We start from the raw sequence: 18,972 nt of genomic DNA on the forward strand, positions 1-18,972 counted from the left end.
TTGCCTCTGACACACAAACTCTCACAGGCCACATACTTTTGGCCCCTGAGTAAACAGGGTAAAGACCTCCATAAAGATTCCAGAAACAGCCCTGAAAAATTGTGAAGCACTTTTGTCTCATTTTTCCAAATGCAGCAAAATGTACCCAAGTGGCAAGCAATTTGTTTCAAAGTCACAGAAGAAGAAAAGATGCAGGAATTGGAATCTTCAGCATCCTGATCTCTGCAGCGTTACCATGCCCTAATGCCTAGCATTTTGTTCCTCTACCAAACTTCACACTATTGACAGACTTTTTTCTTTAGAAACAGTAAGCTGACAATGAAAACAAACCAGGGGCTCAAATGATTATAGAGATATAGTTGAAAACATTTGTATGATTTAAAAGCCAAAAAGTGATAAAACCTCAAAACAAAATTTGATTTTCATTTCTCTTCAAAACCTAAGGAAAGCAGCAGACCCCATATACATAATCTGAAAAGCTGGGATCCTTAAGCATAGTTTACAGGCAGCAGATGACAACGTTTTCCCGAGGATATGAAACACGGATTTTAAAAGAAACATGAAGATTTTAGTTAAAGGTTAGCTTTGCTGAAATTAGTTAAAATAGGTAGATAAGTAAGCCCGGCTGGAATTAATTAAAAGTTAATAATTTGTTAAAAAGAGCCAGGCTTGAAATAAGCTTTTAAGATGTAACTGATTGCTAAATAACTCATTGCCTGCCACTTTTATATTTGTTTAGCTGTGCTTATAATGAGAAACAGAAACACTGATAAATAGATCTAAAGAAATGTAGACAATTACCAATTTTTTCCCATCTGAGAACCTATTCAGAAATCACAAAGAGAGGAACTGGAAGTTCACCAAGGGTAATTTGTATTGTCAAAATTCAGAAAGGTAGAAAGGTCAAATCGAGGGAGACTACTTTTACTTCATCTTCGAGACCACTAACCTAATTCAGAACACACACTACACATGCTTAATGATATTTAAGCTAATTACCATACGAGGCGGAGAATGGGAGGTGTCGATGTTATAAATATGCACTTGTATTTTGGATATTCAGAACTTTTGTAGATAAATAGACTTTGTATTGGCTTGTAACTTTGCACTGCATATTAGGGAGCTACCCCACGCAGCTGCCCGGCGCTGGAATAAACATACACTTTCTAACTCTAAACTGTTAGAGTCTTTGTCCGTCTCAGTTGGGTATAGATATTAGATCAATGCCCATATTTAAATAAATCAGATAGGCCTGGTCTGAACACAGAGCCAGGCCCAAGTGCTGTGCTGTGATGTTGGCCACAGCAGGCCAGGATGGCCTCCCCATGCAGGAGTGTCACACTGTACAGCAGCTCTGGGCCAGCCCAGTCCCACCACACTGCCAGCCAGCCCTTTCAATGCTGTCACACTGAACTGCTTCAAAATTACCATACTGAATGGGCTGGGAAATCATTCACATCTTTTGCACACATATGTAAACCCCAAGGCTCAGAGAGGCCTCCTCCTCAACCACTAAAATGAAACCACAAATGATGCCAAATACATTTTCACATCTTGGTTTTTGCCCAGTTTCTGGTCTTTGTTTAACACACTCCATTAGGAATAGCCTCTGTCAGTCACAATCACAGTGAGTCAGATTCTCCAGTAGTTTATGTCATCACTGACCTGGAACTAGGGAAATACCAACTACGAATCTGTCTCTAAAACTAGTACCAAAAAAACATTTCTAAAACATCTGAGCAGAACACTCCGCAGTGTTACCTTTTTTCCTCAGACAGTATTCCTAGCGTCATGGAGAAAAGGAACTAAAATTATACTTACATAGTTTAATATAGCTTTTACTCTTTTTGAAGAGTGGTTTTTGATTGCTTTTCACTTCAAAGACAGAGCTAAGGTCTTTCTTGGGTCCTGTTAGAAAGTCTACCCCAATGCATAACATTATAAAACCTGTAAAAATATAAGTAATTAGTTTTGTCATAGGCCTTTAACATTTAACATTGCTCATAAACACATCTTTTATAAACTCCCAGCTGTTGTGTTATAACACAACAACCTTATGGCTCCAACAACAAAGATGATTCAAAGCACAAATGCAGATAAATGCCACACTTAATGTGGCAATGCAGGAACTATGAGATTTATTGACAGCACTCTCAAGTAAAGACCGATTTGCAGCACAGTTTCAGGGTATTATGTCAAAAAGGCTAATACATGGTAGATAAATTAAGCTAAAATCCTTCCAGGCAGTATTGTTTTCAAAGTTTACTGAACTTAACCTGGACAAGAACAATTGAGTTACACCTCCATATAACAGAACCTTGATATAACAGCTTGATGAAAAAAGTCCATTGATGATTGCAGGTATCTATTATCTTTGACAATGAACTGCTCTGATACCAAGATACAAGTAACACATTTTTCATATAGGAACTACAAAAGCAATTGCTCAACATTTTGTTCTAAAACTGCACAAGCAGACTGCAGCAGGCTGTAAGGCCAATTTAGCATGGCAGCAGCTTGTATCCTGGAACTCCAGAGCCAACAGAAATAGTTCTGCTTTTTAAGAACAGACAACTAAACACACCTACAGATACATTTTAAAAGCTAGTAAGCAATTTCTGTGCACTAACTGTTGCAATGCATGGGGAGGGTATCTTTTCAATAAATAGCTCAGACTGATAATAGTACAAGGTCTTTTCCAATCCCTTATGAGATAAAGGATCCAATTACCTTCAAAGAAAGCAGGGGGGGATAATGAATTGGATAAGAGCTCCGCTGGAGAACATCTATGCCCTTAATATCTTTGTGGCATAGTTAATTAATTACAGAAGCCATGTTTTACTTCAGAGTAATAGTCAACTATTAGTCAGTATTTTTTTATTGCCTTTACTTGTTACATTAGTTGTAGTGAAAGTTTACAAACCAGGACACTGGGTCTAGTGCAATGACTAAGGGGGCACACACAAAACCTTTCTCAAAGGGAGACTGAGTCACAGCCATTAAAGTTGATGAAGACCAGGAATCTGATCCCTCAGCATTATATCACATCACAGCGAAGCAGCACAGAAGTTCTGAATATAATGATCTTACTTTCATTGTCACTTTTCCTGGTGCAGTTCCCTACCCAAACTGCAGCAAGAGAAAGGCAGGATATTGGACAGGAGAAGAAAGCAAGAAATAGCACTTGCACCTGAAAGAAACCAGAAGAAAACAAGCAGTTTTCCAGAAAGCCAAGCTGTAAGGGTAAAAGCACTGCAACAAATACACAGCCTCATGGTATAATCTTTGATAAGCTATGGGATGGCATCAAAAAGATAGAAACTGGATGGAATTTAAACTCACGTAGTGCCATCAGCTGAGATGTGTTCCATTTACAGTTTTCTTTACCAAAGAAAAAATTAGGGCCATCTCTGTGCGACTACCCAGTGACCATGCCAGGTAAATTAATCACAAGTGTGCATTTCAAAGGAAGCAACAGAGAGGGATTTTGAATGAAAGTATTTCTTTTGTCAAAGCATTACTCAAGAAAGTATTTGACACTTCTCTACCACATGCTTTTTTCATATAACTTAAAAAAATGAATTTAATTAGTTAAGATAACTGTTTCTAAAGACTCCTCAGAGTGCTTTCAGAACAAATAAAATAATGCAATAATGGAACAAAACTCTTTTCAAACCATAATGAGCTCAAATCCACCATCTGATTGCTGTAATATAAATAATACACATGGAGAGTAGGAAACTGGAATGACACAAAGTGGTTGCAAAGACATTTATGAAATCTAAAACCTTTGCAGCAACAAGTTAAGCACAGCGTTCATTACTCCTTTCCAAATAAAATATAGGCTAATGCATAACATTTTAAAAATGTGCCACACAATTAGCCCAAGACAATGTTTGGCATTGTTTAAATATAGTTAGTGAAATATGCCATTGAAACATGTTAGTACCTATTGCAAAAATATTTTTGGAGACAAAACCAGGAAGGGTTGGTTTCCTTTCCACCTCTCCACCCTCATCAAGTGATCATTTTGCTAAAGCCTTTATATTTGCTCAACTTAGTTCTTCCTTATTTGCAAATACCTGACAATTTCTTTTCTTCGTGTCCTGGTCATATGTTTCTGATGCTACAGGCTCATCAAAATTCCCCCCAAACACACTGGTGTGTCCACAAAACATAAGGTAGGGCCACATGACAAAGAAGCTCAGGTCTCAAATGTAGACTAGCTAGATCAGCAGGATGCTGCACTTTGCTCTGCAGAGCAGGGCTAAATAATGCACTGAATTCTGTTACAGTCTCAGTAGCTACCCCGTTACCTGAGGCACTGCTACCTTAGGTAGCCAGCATATTTGTACATTCACACCCTGGATTGCAGCCATATTTTTAGGGTGACTGATTAACAGATCTCTTCCTCCACTGCATACTCAGTTATCAGACATTTTTTCACTTTGACATTTCCCCTTAACTGAATTCCATTTTCTGTTCACATTTTAGACTATTTCTAACAGTAAGGAAACAAGTAGATTATTTTTTGCATGTCTCATTAATTTTTGCTCTGAAACTTTTGCCATAGTAAATCAAACAGTAACGGAGCATTTGAAAAGACTCTTTATACACTAGACACATTTCCATATTTGTATTTGTTCCTTATCGCAAATGTACCTAAAAGAAGATGGGAGCTTTCTCTAACATAAACTCCTCCGGGTACAAATTTATAAGCTGTACACCACACACAGAAGAATAATTCAAGAACATAGGCAAACATGGCTGTACTCATGGCTTTCCCAGGATGCAGACAGCTAACAAAACGTCCAGCTAGTTGAGGCCACACACACATAGTAAAGATACCAAGAATGTTGCCTGCAACAGCAGCACTCCAGGTATGTAAATAAAGGAGACCAGCTGAAGATGCTAAACCTGTGAAGGGACAGAAAAGAATAGAGTAAGTCTCAGTCAGGTATATTATCTACAACATTCATTTTAATATTCTGTCCAGGGAAAAAATAGAGTCTGGGAAATATAATCGTGCTTTGCAGCCATGAAAGCTGCATCAGTAGAAGAACAGTTACTCACAGTAGCCAAAGACAGCCTTTTATCTTTTGCAATATCTCATTCTTATAACATTGCCTATTCAGCTGAGAACAGTATAGCAAAAAGACAACAGAGAAACATCATCAAGAGCCAAAACTGAACAGATTTTCTTACAGAGTTCTTCAGCACAACAGAGAAATGATGCACTTCTTAAGAGAGTAACAGGTTTGCCAGTTATGAACCTCTTTTACCATAATACAGAAAGAATCAAAAAGGTTAATATGAAGAGAAAACATATTTTTTCCTGATCTTCTCTCCCTGTAGATAACCATATGATGGGCAAGAAAGCAACTATTAATCTTTTACTAACTGCAAGATCCTTGACTTACCATGCTATCTTTGATTAGGGGATTTGACCCCAAACAGAACATTAACAACCACAGAAACTCTCTACAGCAGAACAACTTCATTTTAAAACATTATAGGTAAGAATACTTACTAACTGTCACACCATGAAAGCAAATGTATAGAAACACTTTTAATATTTAACTCTTACACATCAAGGTTCTGAGCATTTTAGAATACATTGTTTGAATCAACTAAAGAACCTTTCTGTACTTGTCTTAAATAATCAGTGTGTATACATCAAAACTCAAATGTTCATGCTTACATTACAATCTGCACACACATTTCTTAACACTAAGATCTGCATGTTCATACTGCATGTTCATACTATTTTACTGCCTGCAGAACTTGGAAAATAAAGAGATAGGAGGTAAGCTTGTCTCCAGGTGGACTGCTTGTCAAATTACAAGTTATTTTGCCTTCTGTGGAATTGAGAGGCTTATGTCATCTCAACCCCATAACCCTAGATATGGCCTTATAATAGCATCACTAAGGTTGGAAAAGGCCTCTCAGATCATCAAGTCCAACTGTTATACAATGTAGATGCTCAGAACTGAGATGCTGGTCAAGGGAACCTTAGCAGGGGCTTCTGAAGACAGTAACACTGCTTGGCAATGGCCTGGAGATTTGGCCTGTAATCCTTAGTCAACTGGTCAGACATACTGTACAATAGTCAGTGGCAGAGAAAAGGAGGCTTTGATTAGCCACACTTTTCTGAGATGTGCTGTAAGGTCAGTGGACTTGAGTAAAGGGAATAAGGTAACAAACAAAAATTCTGCTCAGGATTTGCACCTACCTATGAGAAACAAGGCAAAACTCATGACAGAAGACCAGCTCCAAAATGAAAGCATCAGCCCATGAGCAAGGCCCAGCAGAACTGTACCTCTAAAACAACCATAAGGGAAAAGAAAATATACAGTAACATGATTTTAAAAACACCTGGCATTGAAAAAGAAACCTCTAGATATACAGATAAGGGTCCTAGGTAATATATTATAGTTCTTTTACTTTAAACAGAGCTAAATTTTGCTCACACCCAACTACATTTTCTCCCCTTTATTGGATGTAAAAACATCCATCTGAAAATAATGGCAATTTATTGTAATGTATAAGTGAGGTGTGCTCAGCAGCAAAAGCAGTCCACTGAAATCCAGGTACAAAAGGCAAAAACAACTCAGAGAAAATGAGAGGGAAGAATCCACCCCAAACAGAAGTATTTTCTTCATGTCAAATAAGGGATCCTACAGTATCTAACACTGCTATCAGTCTTGGGTAGCTCTTTTGTATACGAATTACAAATTATAAACTCTGTCACCTGCCACCACATGTAGTTGACTCAGAATAACTAATTTGGTCTCTTCCTAGATTTTGGAACCTGAATGAACCACACACAGCATTAAGACAACATTCTTACTAATCAAAACTTCTACAGAAGTATATCTTTTAATACTGCACACAGTTTATTTATGTGCATGCATCCCTGATCATCTCTCTGAAGCCTGAACTGCTAGACTAATTTACTGCGTATTATAGATGTACTGCATTCATAAGTCCTTGAAACTCATCTAAAAACTGTTTTGCAATGTGGCAAACCAAGATTTTAGTGCTGAAATAAAATAATTCTGTATCAGAAAATGTTAAGATTTCCAGGTCTGGACAAAATGCTCAGAGATTATCTGAAAGGAAGAATGAATCCTCTGTGTGAAGTACCTTGTACCCGCTTTTTTCTATCTAAATTCTTATACCATCATCTGGTTGAGTTTTAACTTGTCACCCACTACAGCACTGGATTTTGATTACAATTTTGAAGTAGTAGTAGTAGTAATAATAATAATAATAATAATAATAATAATCCACTTACCCATATGGATTAGGATCTGGACCTGTATGTGGATGTCCACTTACTGCCCATCTAGAAATTAATGAAACCTCCCCAAATATCCACAGAGTGAGGAACATGAGGCTGCCAAAAGCAATCCCTGATAAAAACCAATGAGGATGGGAAGCAGTCTGTCTAACCACATTACCAGTTTTGTTTGTTCCTTGTTTACTCTTGTCTCCACCTAGAATAAGAATAGAGATACAGCTAAGCAAACTGTCAAATCCTATTAGCAAGAGTTTCTGAGAACAATAAATAGCCAAAATCACAAATTTACCAGAATAAATTACATGCACAAAAGCTAATTTATCTGATTAGGATTGTGTTATCAGAAATTGATAACACCAAAAAAAATTAAAAATCTCTACTAACAATCTTAGGTCTGTCAAAAAAATATACTCACCATAAGTGCACAAAAATTACAACCTGCCCATCTGATTATTTTCATAATATTGGAATTTAAATATTTAAATTTGCTTTGAAAATCAGCAGAAAACTTACTAGAATTTGTTCAGAGGATTCTGTTGACTGAAACTCTAAACTCTGATAAGAACAAAACCTGACACTTCCAAATAAGCCAGAAATAAACTCCTTCCTTCTCCTTTTTTCCATGTACTTTAGAACCTCTCTCATCTAAGCAGAAAGCAGCACCTTTAATTGCATAGGTATATCACTTTGTCACCCACAAACAAGACAGATTTCCTTCCTAACCTCCTGCAGCAGATTCCCTTTCTAAATTCTGGTGAAAGCTCAGGCTTAATTTCTATCATGTAATGCAAACTTGCGAACAATATGCATTATGCTAATTTCTACCCACTTACACATAGATAAGGTTTTATCTTTCAATTAATTCATCATGGTTATACTGAGAAGGAAGGAGATTCTGAGAATTTAACATGAGCTGCCTTACCTAATCAACCCAACCTTGCTCTCTTCCTTGGCAATACCACCTCCACAGTTTAGCCTGTGCCAGCCCCCACTGCTGTGTACCCCATACAAACACTCCAAGAACTTGGGAAAATTTTAACCAGGACAAGCTGTCCACTCTTCCAATTCTTTCTGTTTATTTTGACATATCAGCTGCTCCCCAACTTTGTCCTGTCTCCCCTTCTCTGTCAAAGGATATGCATTGGCAGAGAAACTCAAAGTGCAAACTGAATTAACATACTAACAAAAATACTACAGATGTTTCATGCTGGAAAGACAATAACCCATTCTGGTTTTATTGGTCTAGCTTATGCCTTTGTTTGTGTTACTGTCATATTATTGACACTGCAAGTAGGAAAAAGAGGCAGTTCCAGTACCAACTTACTACACCTTGTATGAATTGTGATACCAGTTCTGCCATGTTATGGGAAGATGGAAGTACCCCATGGCTTCTAAAGCCTGCAATGCTCATGCATCAGGTCAAAAACCAGACTGTGTTGGGGAAAATAATCAAAGAATGAAAACCCAGTGACATATAGCCAGGTATACTTTAGGTTCTTTTCATAACCACCATCTTTGCTGTAATATACTTACCTGAATGAATTTGCTCCACTGCTGCTACAAAACCAATTGCCAGTATGATAGTATTGGCAACTTGTGAGCTCCAGACTGGATTAAGTGACGTATACCAGATACGAAGAACAAGGAGCATTATCTTGCCTAGCATGAAGCCCCATATCCTGATGAACCTGGAAGAATCAGTTTTTGAAATAGTGAGGCATTTGGGGAAAAAAATAAATCTTAACTTCTAGGGGACAAGAAAAAAAAAAAAAGAAAACAGTTTTTAATATAAAGAAACATCAGTTAAGTTCCATCAGTATAAGAAAATACCTTTGTACACTGTTTCCTGACCACCATGTTACTGTTTGAACCAGCAATGAAGACGAAACACCAGCAGCCAAGATGAGTAGTCTAATTGAAGCATTTGGTGCCTGGTATGATGCTAAGCTTCCTACAAACAAATACACACACACAGAGGTTGCTTTAAAGGGCAATAGAGATCAGGTAATGAGGATTTCCTGTACATTAGTTCAACCTTGTCTGTAATTTGAATGGCTATACCATTCATCTGAAAACACATGACACTACACATTTTTAAACAAACCAAAGAAATGTAGGTATGCATAGAAACTGGGTATACATGACTTTATAGCAGTTATCATTTTCAAAGAAAAAATTATATGAAGGAACTATCCAATAATCCAAGTGATTGACCGAATTTAAGTACTTATGGTGATCGATTCCATAAAGAGGCTACATGGATAAAATATCTAAGCATACAGATAGTCCTCAATCATGCACTTAGATAACTCAAAAACCATAAAGTTTTATGTACGATGACTGCTCCTGTCTAAAAAGGATATGGCTTTTGCCACAGTGTACTTACTTTTATAAGTGGGCTGTGGCAAAAGCCACGTTCTTTATTAGACAGGAGCAGTCACCAAACACAGCACAGGGATTAGTAATCAACTGCCTTAGCAGGGGTGAACAAGGCTTTCTCTGGCCCCGTATCTGGTCTCAGAGTGGTCACTACCAGCCTGTGCCATCTCATTACTGAAAACTACCACTTTCCCAGTCACTGAAGGAGAGCATGCACACATATCTTTGCCATTTCCCAGGGCACAATGACCTCACATTATCAGTAGTTTTAAACTCTGCTAACAGGCTTCCAATTCAAGTGACTATGGACCACATATATTCTCTTCTAATCTCAGTCAGTGTGGCAAATTCTGGCCCAGGACCAATGACCAACAGCAGAAGAAGCAACACTGCTATGCTACCAGCCATTTGCTAAGTGAGCATGAGTCAAACTTGAAGAGACGTTAAGCAAGTAACGTCAGAAATGGAGCTGCAGATTCTGGCAACACATGCTAGGAATCCTCCAACTGTTTACCTGCTCATTCTGCTCAGAGTAAAAGATGCAAAGCTTAGAGCCAAGATGATAAACAAGATCTATCTGAAGTGAAGGTGTACTTCTGTGGACTTCAACAGAAGTTGCATGTACAGTACAGGCAGATTTCTGTCCCTAAATTGTGCTGGCAATCCATAAACCTGCTTCTTCAAATATTTCATCATGTGGGCTACCCTGATTAAAGCTAGCATGGGTTTGCCAAGTTAGAGCAGACACACCTTTTGTTGCTGGGCAAGTACACCCAAGACTTAAATATATCTATCCAAACACCCAAACTTAACATATATTGTCTGAAGACACAGATGCAAATAGACACTACTCAGGGTACTTTGTTATTGCTTGTTTGTTTCCAAATAGAACATAAAACCAAGTAGTATGAAAGGATACAGAAATTAGAAGTTGCAGGGAAAAGAAAGCTTCCAGAAAAGGCAGAAAGAAACAGAACATTAAAAAAATTGTTTCACTCACAGAAGACTACTTTTATAATAGCCCCAAGCTGTTCTGTAATGTCTTGTCCATATCCATTGTCACAATACAAAAAAGCACCTGTTCTGCTGGTGTTTTGAGTGATACTGAAAACACCTTTCCTATTGGGCATCACTCATACCAAATTAAAATTCTGGTTTCGGCTAAGCATAAGGAATTTTCATATTATTTGATAGTGAAATTGAAGACTGCGTAGAATGGGGCGGAGCATGCATGGGGTAGATTGTTCTGCCTGACAGTTCAACAAGTCCCAGAGGAAGGCCATGGCCTTTCTGAGAAGGAAAACAGATCAAAAAGAGAATGAATAAGAGTGTCTCAGTATGAAGGAGGAAAAAAGCAGGAAGAATTGAGAAACAGCAGAATCAGTATGATGGGACAGAACTAACACAAAAGACCGTCACTGCTCTTTATTTAGCAGAACAAAAATTTATTTAGCAGAACAAACACTTTTAAGGGATTTCCATTGCTTTTGAGAAAGTGAACTAATAAACACAGCAAGGTGATCTGAAGGACTAATCTTAAATAAACATGGCAAACTTTGTGTTATTGTCACATCTGAAGGAAGGCAAGGTGCCATTTTAAATGCTCACACTCACTCCCAGTTTCTAAACTAGAAGATCTTGGAGAAAGCAAAAACACTGAGCACTGCTGCAGGAAGATGAAGATTCTGCTCACTGAGAAGCTTATTACAAAACAACAAAAAAAGCATTGGGATGGATATAATGGGAAGAATAGGAAAAGTAAAGAACATGGTAAGACTATTCTTCATCAAAATCAATGACAAACAAACTATGCTCAGTTCTAGTATTTTTCTAGAGATAAAGAACAAGAATTCTTTTTAAAAAAACTACACAAGGAAAGTAAATAAGATGATCTTACTCCGTCTTCTAACAGTAAAAAACTGTAAGAAAAGTGATTATCTGACTATCATCTTATATTAACAAATGAGGAGCCAGGAAATGCTGCTTCTAAAACAGAGCAGCAGCATTTTCACCTCTACACAGGACGGAGACCCTTGTCTCCTGCAAGTTCATCCGGAGTGGGAAACTCTTTAGCAGTAACTTGCTTCTGAACGTGGCTGTAACTGCCAAACCTTCCCCCAAAAAACTTTCAAAAAATCAACAAGAGCTAAGATTTGCACCAGTTAGCTGAAGACCAAAGAGGGAATCCCAGCAAGTCTATGTTTAAGGAGGAGCCTGTGGAATGGGTAATGGGGCATCTTTTTCCTGAGTTTAAGATCAAACTTTCTTCCTGTGCAACTGACCGTATAAGGGTTATTTCATATTTAGAATGAGCCTATAACCCCATCATTATGCTAGAGAAAAGTAGATAGATTCAATTTTAAAAATACATTCCTAGAAGGAAAAGACTGCCTCAGAAACTAAAAAAGGATATTTCACTCACAGAAGACTACTTTTATAATAGCCCCAAGCTGTTCTGTAATGTCTCGTCCATACCCATTGTCACAATAAAAAAAACACCTGTTCTGCTGGTATTTGAGTGATACTGGAAACACCTTTCCTATTGGGTGTCACTCATACTAAATTAAAAGCTCCTAGAAATAAAAGTGAAATGAGATTTTTCTGTATTTATGCAATACAACTGCTGCAAAAAATACTTCCCTGACTATAGTTAAAAGCTTGAGAGCATAAAAAAGAAACCAATAAAACATGAGTATGGGGAGAGCAAGAACTTCTTACTCCTGTCTCTTTTTGTAATCACCTGAATTTTAAGGCAATTTGGACTGTTGGTTCTTACAGATAGATACCAAAATGGAATCTACAACTCACTGCAGTACGTACTTACCAACCATAGTCAATCTCAGAAAGGCTAGGACATACTTATTGTTAGCCAACCTCCAAAAAGGGCCTATTGTCAAGAATATTGGAGAAAAGAAGGCAACAGCAAAAACTTCTAGGCCCGTGAGTGCCAGTGTCTGAAGGGGGAAGTAGTAGATCATTGGTGGCAGTGCATGGTAAAGAGACCAAGAAATGTAGCCTAAAAAAAAAAACAAACACAAACCAACCCCATCACATATTTTCAGCAGCAAGATTTCTTGGAGATTACTTTAAAAGTACCATTATATACTTCTGCATATAGACTATCAAATGTATTTGAAAGTAGTTTAAGCAACAACAGTCACTTTCAGTGAAGAAGTATTTGGTTATTTTGAGTTAAACAAACACATTTTCCGAGGAAATAGAATGATGAGAATAAAACAGCTCTTCCCCCACTCAGACAGCAGTTCTTTGATCCTCAGCGAAGTGCTCAACTTCGAAAAGGATTAGTGTTCAGAAGGCTGGCTAAATAAGCAGTCCACCCACACTCTCAGGGCTCCTCAAAGGCAGACTGGTGGCTAAAGGAATTATTCTAGTAAATCGGTGTGGTGCTCTCCCCTGAAGACACCTTGTCCAGGCACACCAGCACAGCGCTGTGAGTTCCCGTGCTCTGCAGGAGATGCACCAAGCGGGCCATACCGCGGGTGCTGGGTATGGCGACCACCCTCGGCGCCCTGCCTTGAGCAGGGCAGCACAGCACCGGCTCTGCAACACCTGCACAAACACTTGGCCGGGAGCAGCAATAAATTCTAGGCTGATCCAAGAAACAAAAGGCATTCCAGCGCTAGAGGAAAAAACGAGCCCAAAGAAGCACACTCAGATGTGAGCACTATTTACTCATTGCAGAGGGGAGCCGTTCATCGGCGACGCGCCTGCCCGTACGGTGAGCCCCGCGACCCCCTGCCGGGGCTGCCCTGCCACGGCCGGTCCCGGCTGAGCCCCCCGGGTGCCCCTCACCGCGGCCCCTCGCCCCCAGCAGCCCCGTCGGGCGGCACCGCCGCCACCTACCCAGGAGACTCTCCGAGAGAACGGCCTTCCACAGGGGAAACATCGCCCCCGGCGCTGCCCGGCTGTGCAGGGGCTGCGTCCCTCTGCCGGGGCGCCGAGTCCCGAGTGCCCGGGAGGGCGCGGCTCCGCCGCCCGTCCCGCCCCACAGAGCCGCATCCCCGCGGCGGGGCGGGCAGCCCGCTCGGCCGGACCGTGTTCTTCACAGCCCCGCCGCGCGAAGCGGCCAGGAGATCTCGCCCCTCCGCTTATGTGTCAGCAAAGGAGCATTTGTCCCCTGAACAGTCACACCAGCAAGAAAAATAAAAGCAAAATGTTGTCATCGCACAAGCTGGCGGGGAAAAGAGGAGCTAACCCACTTGGCGGCTTGTATAAACACATGGTTGGTTACGCGGGGTTCCGGGATGTCCGAAATAGTACTGTGCTCACCTTTGTGAAATGTGAGTTGTTTTATAGCAGAGTAAGGACAATGCTGTCTACAAAAAGCACCAAAAGAAGCATTTCGTTTGCTGAGATTCCTGCGTAACTACCTTTGTTAATTTTAGAAGAAATCATGAGTTAAATCGACCCAGCCATGATCACAGCTGCCAAGTTCTGGCAAAAAGTTTGCATAAGCAAAATCTGAATTTTAGAATATTTTTTTGGGTATGAAAAGTAAAATTGTAAATATGAACTAAGAACTAAGAAGTCCTTCTGCTGTTGGAATATATCATCATATTAAGTTTTATTAATCTTCATACAGCATTCTATGGAACTGCTATCTGTATCTTCTCATTTGTGTTAAAACTACTGTCCCATTCTAAATAAATCTTATGGTATGCATTTTCTTTCCCCGGTTTGTGAAACTTTAAATCCATACGAGTAAATTATAAACACCTGACATCTATATGACCCGTTATTAGCAATAAAGTCAGGTCTAGACATTTGAGAGGAAAGGGTACTTAACTAAATGTTGCCCCAGTAGTCTCGAAGTCAAGTGATTCATTTACCCTGCAGTATGGTGGGGTTTGGCTAGCTACAAAAACTTTGTTGAATTTTGGCTGCTATTTGAAAACGGAGCTTCTCTGTTTTCTCCAAGTTCCATGTCATTAAAGGCATCTTTCTTTTTCTTCATTAAAGAAAATTCATACCAGAATAGTCACCAAGTTCACTTATCACTGGTTCAGGATTATGTAAGTGATGACACCATTTCATCTTGCTGTGCTGTGATGCAAATGGAACTTGGAAGATGAGATCCTTGGCCAGAATAAACCCAGAACATGGCTGCTTTTGGAGCTGTATGGCGGGAGCGTGAGGCTCAAAGCATGTATTCAGCCAATAAAGATTTGAAAAAAATTTGCAACACCTTTTGTAATTACAGTATCTTGCTTCATGGTTCAGAGGTGGAGTTCCAGTAAAACTAGACATGACTGGAATAGTAAACCTGATATGCTTGTGTGGCTTCCATTAAACTCATCATACAATGAAAATAATGCAAATCCTGACAAATTTAGCAGTTGTATTTTGGGTACTCTCTCTGAGATTCTTAGTAACTATTAAGTTTGGTTTCACATGTCACAAAGTTACATTCCAGTGCTCTTCATAGGGCACTATATATATGTATAAGCATCAGAGCAAAAGAGGAGAGAGTTTTCAGGTGTAATGTCTTAAATACAAAAGCCAATGCTTTCAAGGTGCTTAGTTACACATGTATGTGTAGCAATGCCTTTCACTATATTTTTTTTATTCCTGGAGTGCCACATGCACACCTGATAAAAAATAAAGCAAAACCATTTGATCTTTACAGGAATACAATGATGGCAAACCAGCAAAGTCAAGAGAACATACTACAGTAGGAGTTTCCACTCACAGAACAAGGAGCATTTTCATTTTAGAATAGTATTTAATACACCCCTACCCTAAAACAGACATAAAAAATTATCTGAATTTAACAGCCCCATAACCACATTGGTTGACAGGAGTAAACTTTTCTAAAGCTAGTGATTGTAAAAAACAATGCTTTATTTGGGTTCAAACTATAATACAAGCATGTTTTGAAACCTGAGTAAAGGCATGGAATTTAAAAGAACTTTCAGACCCCTGTGAAAAGTTGTCCTTGCATATTGCCCAGTAGAGATGTGCCTGAATGGGCATGATGAAGAAGCAGAAGAAAGTGCCAGAGAAATGGGGGGGGAAGGGGGAAGAGGGGGGGGGGGGCATGGGGAAGGGGGGGGGCAGAAAGCATGTACATATGAGCCCAGATTAGGATTAAAACTGCAACTCTGGAAAAAAGCAAGAGTGGGTGAGTTTACAGTTAGGCACCTGTCAGTCTCAGTGGAAACACAAAGACATGCAGGTGTATGCAAACATTTTATTGGGTTCTTCACACTGACCAGAGGAAATCCTGTATCTTGAATATCTCATAATTGCCAGCTACTCATTTCTACTAAAAGATAACCCAGACCAAGTATAAAATAGAAGTACATCCAAGAATCAGCCAAGACACAGAAAACTTACATGATTTCTTGCAAGCAGTGAGGACAGTTTAATGTTTTACTCAGAAGTATGTTGACTGTTTCCTGTGGAAACCATGTTTTTACTAGAAAATGGACATATTGTGAACCAGCCATAAAAGAGAAGAACCAGAGCGCATAAGACAAAAGGACTTAAGCATGTATACAGGGGGAAAAGTCCATGGGAAGGTTGTGAGAAAGGAACAAGCAGCATTGGGGAGGATGTGAATGAGGAACAAGCAAAGGAAGAAAAGGATAAGAAAATGCAAACTGAAGGACAGTTGTGACATACACGACGGACGATGTGACACACACACAAGAGCCAATCATAAAGCATAAAGTAGCGTGTGAAAATAGGCCTTAACCAATAATAATTATGCACGATTGCATGTAGGGAAAGCAAGAATTGTATATTAGGGACAGTAGTTCATCAATAAAATGGCTTCTGCCTGCTTCACATTGAATCGTGTAGAGTCCATTGTATCTCTCCGCAGTTTCCTGCTGTGACTTTTCATGTCTTTTCATTCGCCCTTAACTCCTACTCCCATCAGTGTGAGAACAATGCCCTCCTGTGTAATACTTACTTGGTTTTCCATGCTCTGTTATGATTACAAAGCAAGGAGGCGGAGCTTTGTTTCCCAGGGAATTTTTAAGCAATTAACAGTGTTCAGTTTTGTAAAGGACAAATAAACCATGTTTATCGTAAGTGGGAATAGTTCCTCCTTCTGGCACGCACTGTATATACAGGTGGAGTGTTTCTGTTAAATATGCACACTGGAAAGGCTTTGCTTTGGGGAATGTGGTGAACCTCAGGACCCTGGCAACCCTTCAGTGGTTTCTAAGAGGTTCTTCAGCTGAGCAGCCAAAGCCTGTAAACCTTCCGTGAGTTTGTGAAATCTCAGTCCTTGATCTCTTTCTACTCTGACAACAGATAATTCCTCAGCCAAGCATTCAACTCCATATTGGTTGTTTTATTTTTGGTATCACTTGGGGGTTTTTTTCTCCTTTGATATGTAAAGTTGGTTTTGTTCCAGGAACAATAAAAATATCTCTTTTGCTTTGTGTTTATTCAATTGTGATGACTAACTTTAAATTTAATGTTAAAATTAAAAAGAAGCTTAAACTGATTTTTATATGCATTTTTACACAGGAAGGTGCAAGAATCCAAACAGTCCTATCTAGGCAACCACCTAGGCAACCACTATCCCCAAGCACACATGTGCCCCGTGAGAAAACTGTCATTCCAATGCTCTTTCATTTTATGTTCAGTTTAAGCTGGACCAGTTAAGAAGTTATTGCTTAGTAAGTGCTCACTCCACACAGGATTTTCTTGTGTATCGTATTTTTCAGAATAGCATGTACCCAGTATCTATTAAATAGTTTTCATGTACGTTTTCAAGAATACCTTTTAGATCCCAGGAAGTATTAGGTACACTTTTAAGACTTGTTTTAGGACGTCACTCTTGCCGAGCCTCCATGTGAAAAGCACATTTGCAAAGTCCGATCCTCTGGTTTGGCAGGCTAGAGTGGAAGAATAGTCTGGTGAAAGGGGCTTCAAGTAGCCAAGGCTCCTGGAAGCTGAAAGTTTTTTTGGACTTAAGAAAAATCAACTACGACTTATGTTTCTTATGAAACTGATATGCCAAGGTGATGCAAAAGGAGGAAGTTTAACAGTGATCTCACAGACTATTCATTTCATGATAAGCACTGAAGTGTCATATCATCATTTAGGATACTCTACTGAAAACTATTATGTCTTCCTGTGAAAAAACAAAGCAAAACAAAATAGAAACTGAGACCTTTTTTATTAAAATAAAATGCAAAATAAAACTCATGTTTCTATTTTTTGTTTTAGAAAACTCATCCTTAAAGAAGGGCATTGCATTTCTCATTTCAGAGAAAGTGGAACCATTTTTTTCAGTATTTCTAGAACAATCCCTCCCACACCCTACTGACATTTTCAGGATAACTTTTTCTTCCAAAATTATTTGCTTGATGAAAATACCTCTCTTATTTGTTTAATTCTTGTTAATATTAAAATTTATTCATTTACTTACATAAGCATCATAGTATTAAAATCGAGGTAGATAAGCAATGCTTTTCATTCCAAAATGGTCAAAGTAGACTTTGTTGTTTCTTTTTTAAAGAACAAGATTTCATTTCCACAAAAAATATTTTCAATTCCTAGGACAGACCCTGTATGTTGTATGCTGGGCTCCTCACTACAAGACAGACAAGAAGTTACTGGAAAGGGTCCAGCAGAGGCCACAAAGGATGAGGGGTCTGGAGCATCTCTCTTATGAGGAGAGACTGCAGCAGCTGGGCCTGTTTAGTCTGCGGAAGAGAAGACTGGGAGTGGGTCTCATCAATGCATATGAATATCTCAAAGGCAGGTGTCAGAGGATGGTGCCAGACCCTTTTTGGCGGTGCTCAGCAGAAGGACAAGAAGCAGTGGCCATAAACTAAAACACAAGAAGTTCCACCTCAACGTGAGGAAGAACTCCTTTCCATTGAGGGTGGCAGAGCACTGGAACAGGCTGCCCAGGGAGGTCATTGAGTCTCCCTTTCTGGAGACATTCCAAAGCCACCTGGACGAGTTCCTGTGTCACCTGCTCCAGGTGACCCTGCCCTGGCAGGGGGACTGCACCAGATGACCTCCAGAGGGCCCTTCCAACCCCAATGATTCTGTGATTCTGTTACCTTCATTAACCCATACCCTTGCAAAAAGACCGTTCTGAATTTCACTGGGGAAATCCGAGAACGCGGAATTTTCTTGGCGTCCTCGGTGTTTCTCTACCGGAGCAGCCCACGGGGAGGCGAGAAGCGCTCGTGTAGTAGCAGATCCTGGTAGGAGCGAGGAGCCGGGGCATGAGGGGAACTGGGTGGGTACTGCGGCCGGCTGCCCCGGCTGTCCCTGCACCCGGCGGCCGGGAGGCG

General features: G+C 39.6%; 1 protein-coding gene across 3 annotated transcripts in view; it reads right to left on the reverse strand.

The window, feature by feature from the left end:
* CWH43 (cell wall biogenesis 43 C-terminal homolog) overlaps positions 1-13,686 on the reverse strand; it is a 30,428-nt gene extending 16,742 nt beyond the window's left edge. The window contains exons 1-8 of one of the 3 annotated variants that reach the window (XM_042053285.1): positions 13,547-13,685; positions 12,507-12,698; positions 9,134-9,254; positions 8,837-8,991; positions 7,298-7,499; positions 6,233-6,321; positions 4,663-4,917; positions 1,822-1,947 (exon numbers count right to left, since the gene is read on the reverse strand). In XM_042053285.1, the coding sequence (XP_041909219.1) occupies positions 1,822-1,947; positions 4,663-4,917; positions 6,233-6,321; positions 7,298-7,499; positions 8,837-8,991; positions 9,134-9,254; positions 12,507-12,698; positions 13,547-13,589 (1,183 nt within the window). In that variant the 5' untranslated portion in view covers positions 13,590-13,685. Of the gene's footprint in view, positions 1-1,821; positions 1,948-4,662; positions 4,918-6,232; positions 6,322-7,297; positions 7,500-8,836; positions 8,992-9,133; positions 9,255-12,506; positions 12,699-13,546 lie in introns of all 3 variants that reach the window. The other 2 variants (XM_042053287.1, XM_042053286.1) reach the window with 2 other exon arrangements.
* Positions 13,687-18,972: the final 5,286 nt, after the last annotated feature.

The sequence above is a fragment of the Corvus kubaryi genome, unplaced genomic scaffold (assembly GCF_017639235.1).
Source record: "Corvus kubaryi isolate FWS band 111438036 unplaced genomic scaffold, C.kubaryi_AGA036_p1.0 split1-131, whole genome shotgun sequence".
NCBI classification, from domain to species: domain Eukaryota; kingdom Metazoa; phylum Chordata; class Aves; order Passeriformes; family Corvidae; genus Corvus; species Corvus kubaryi.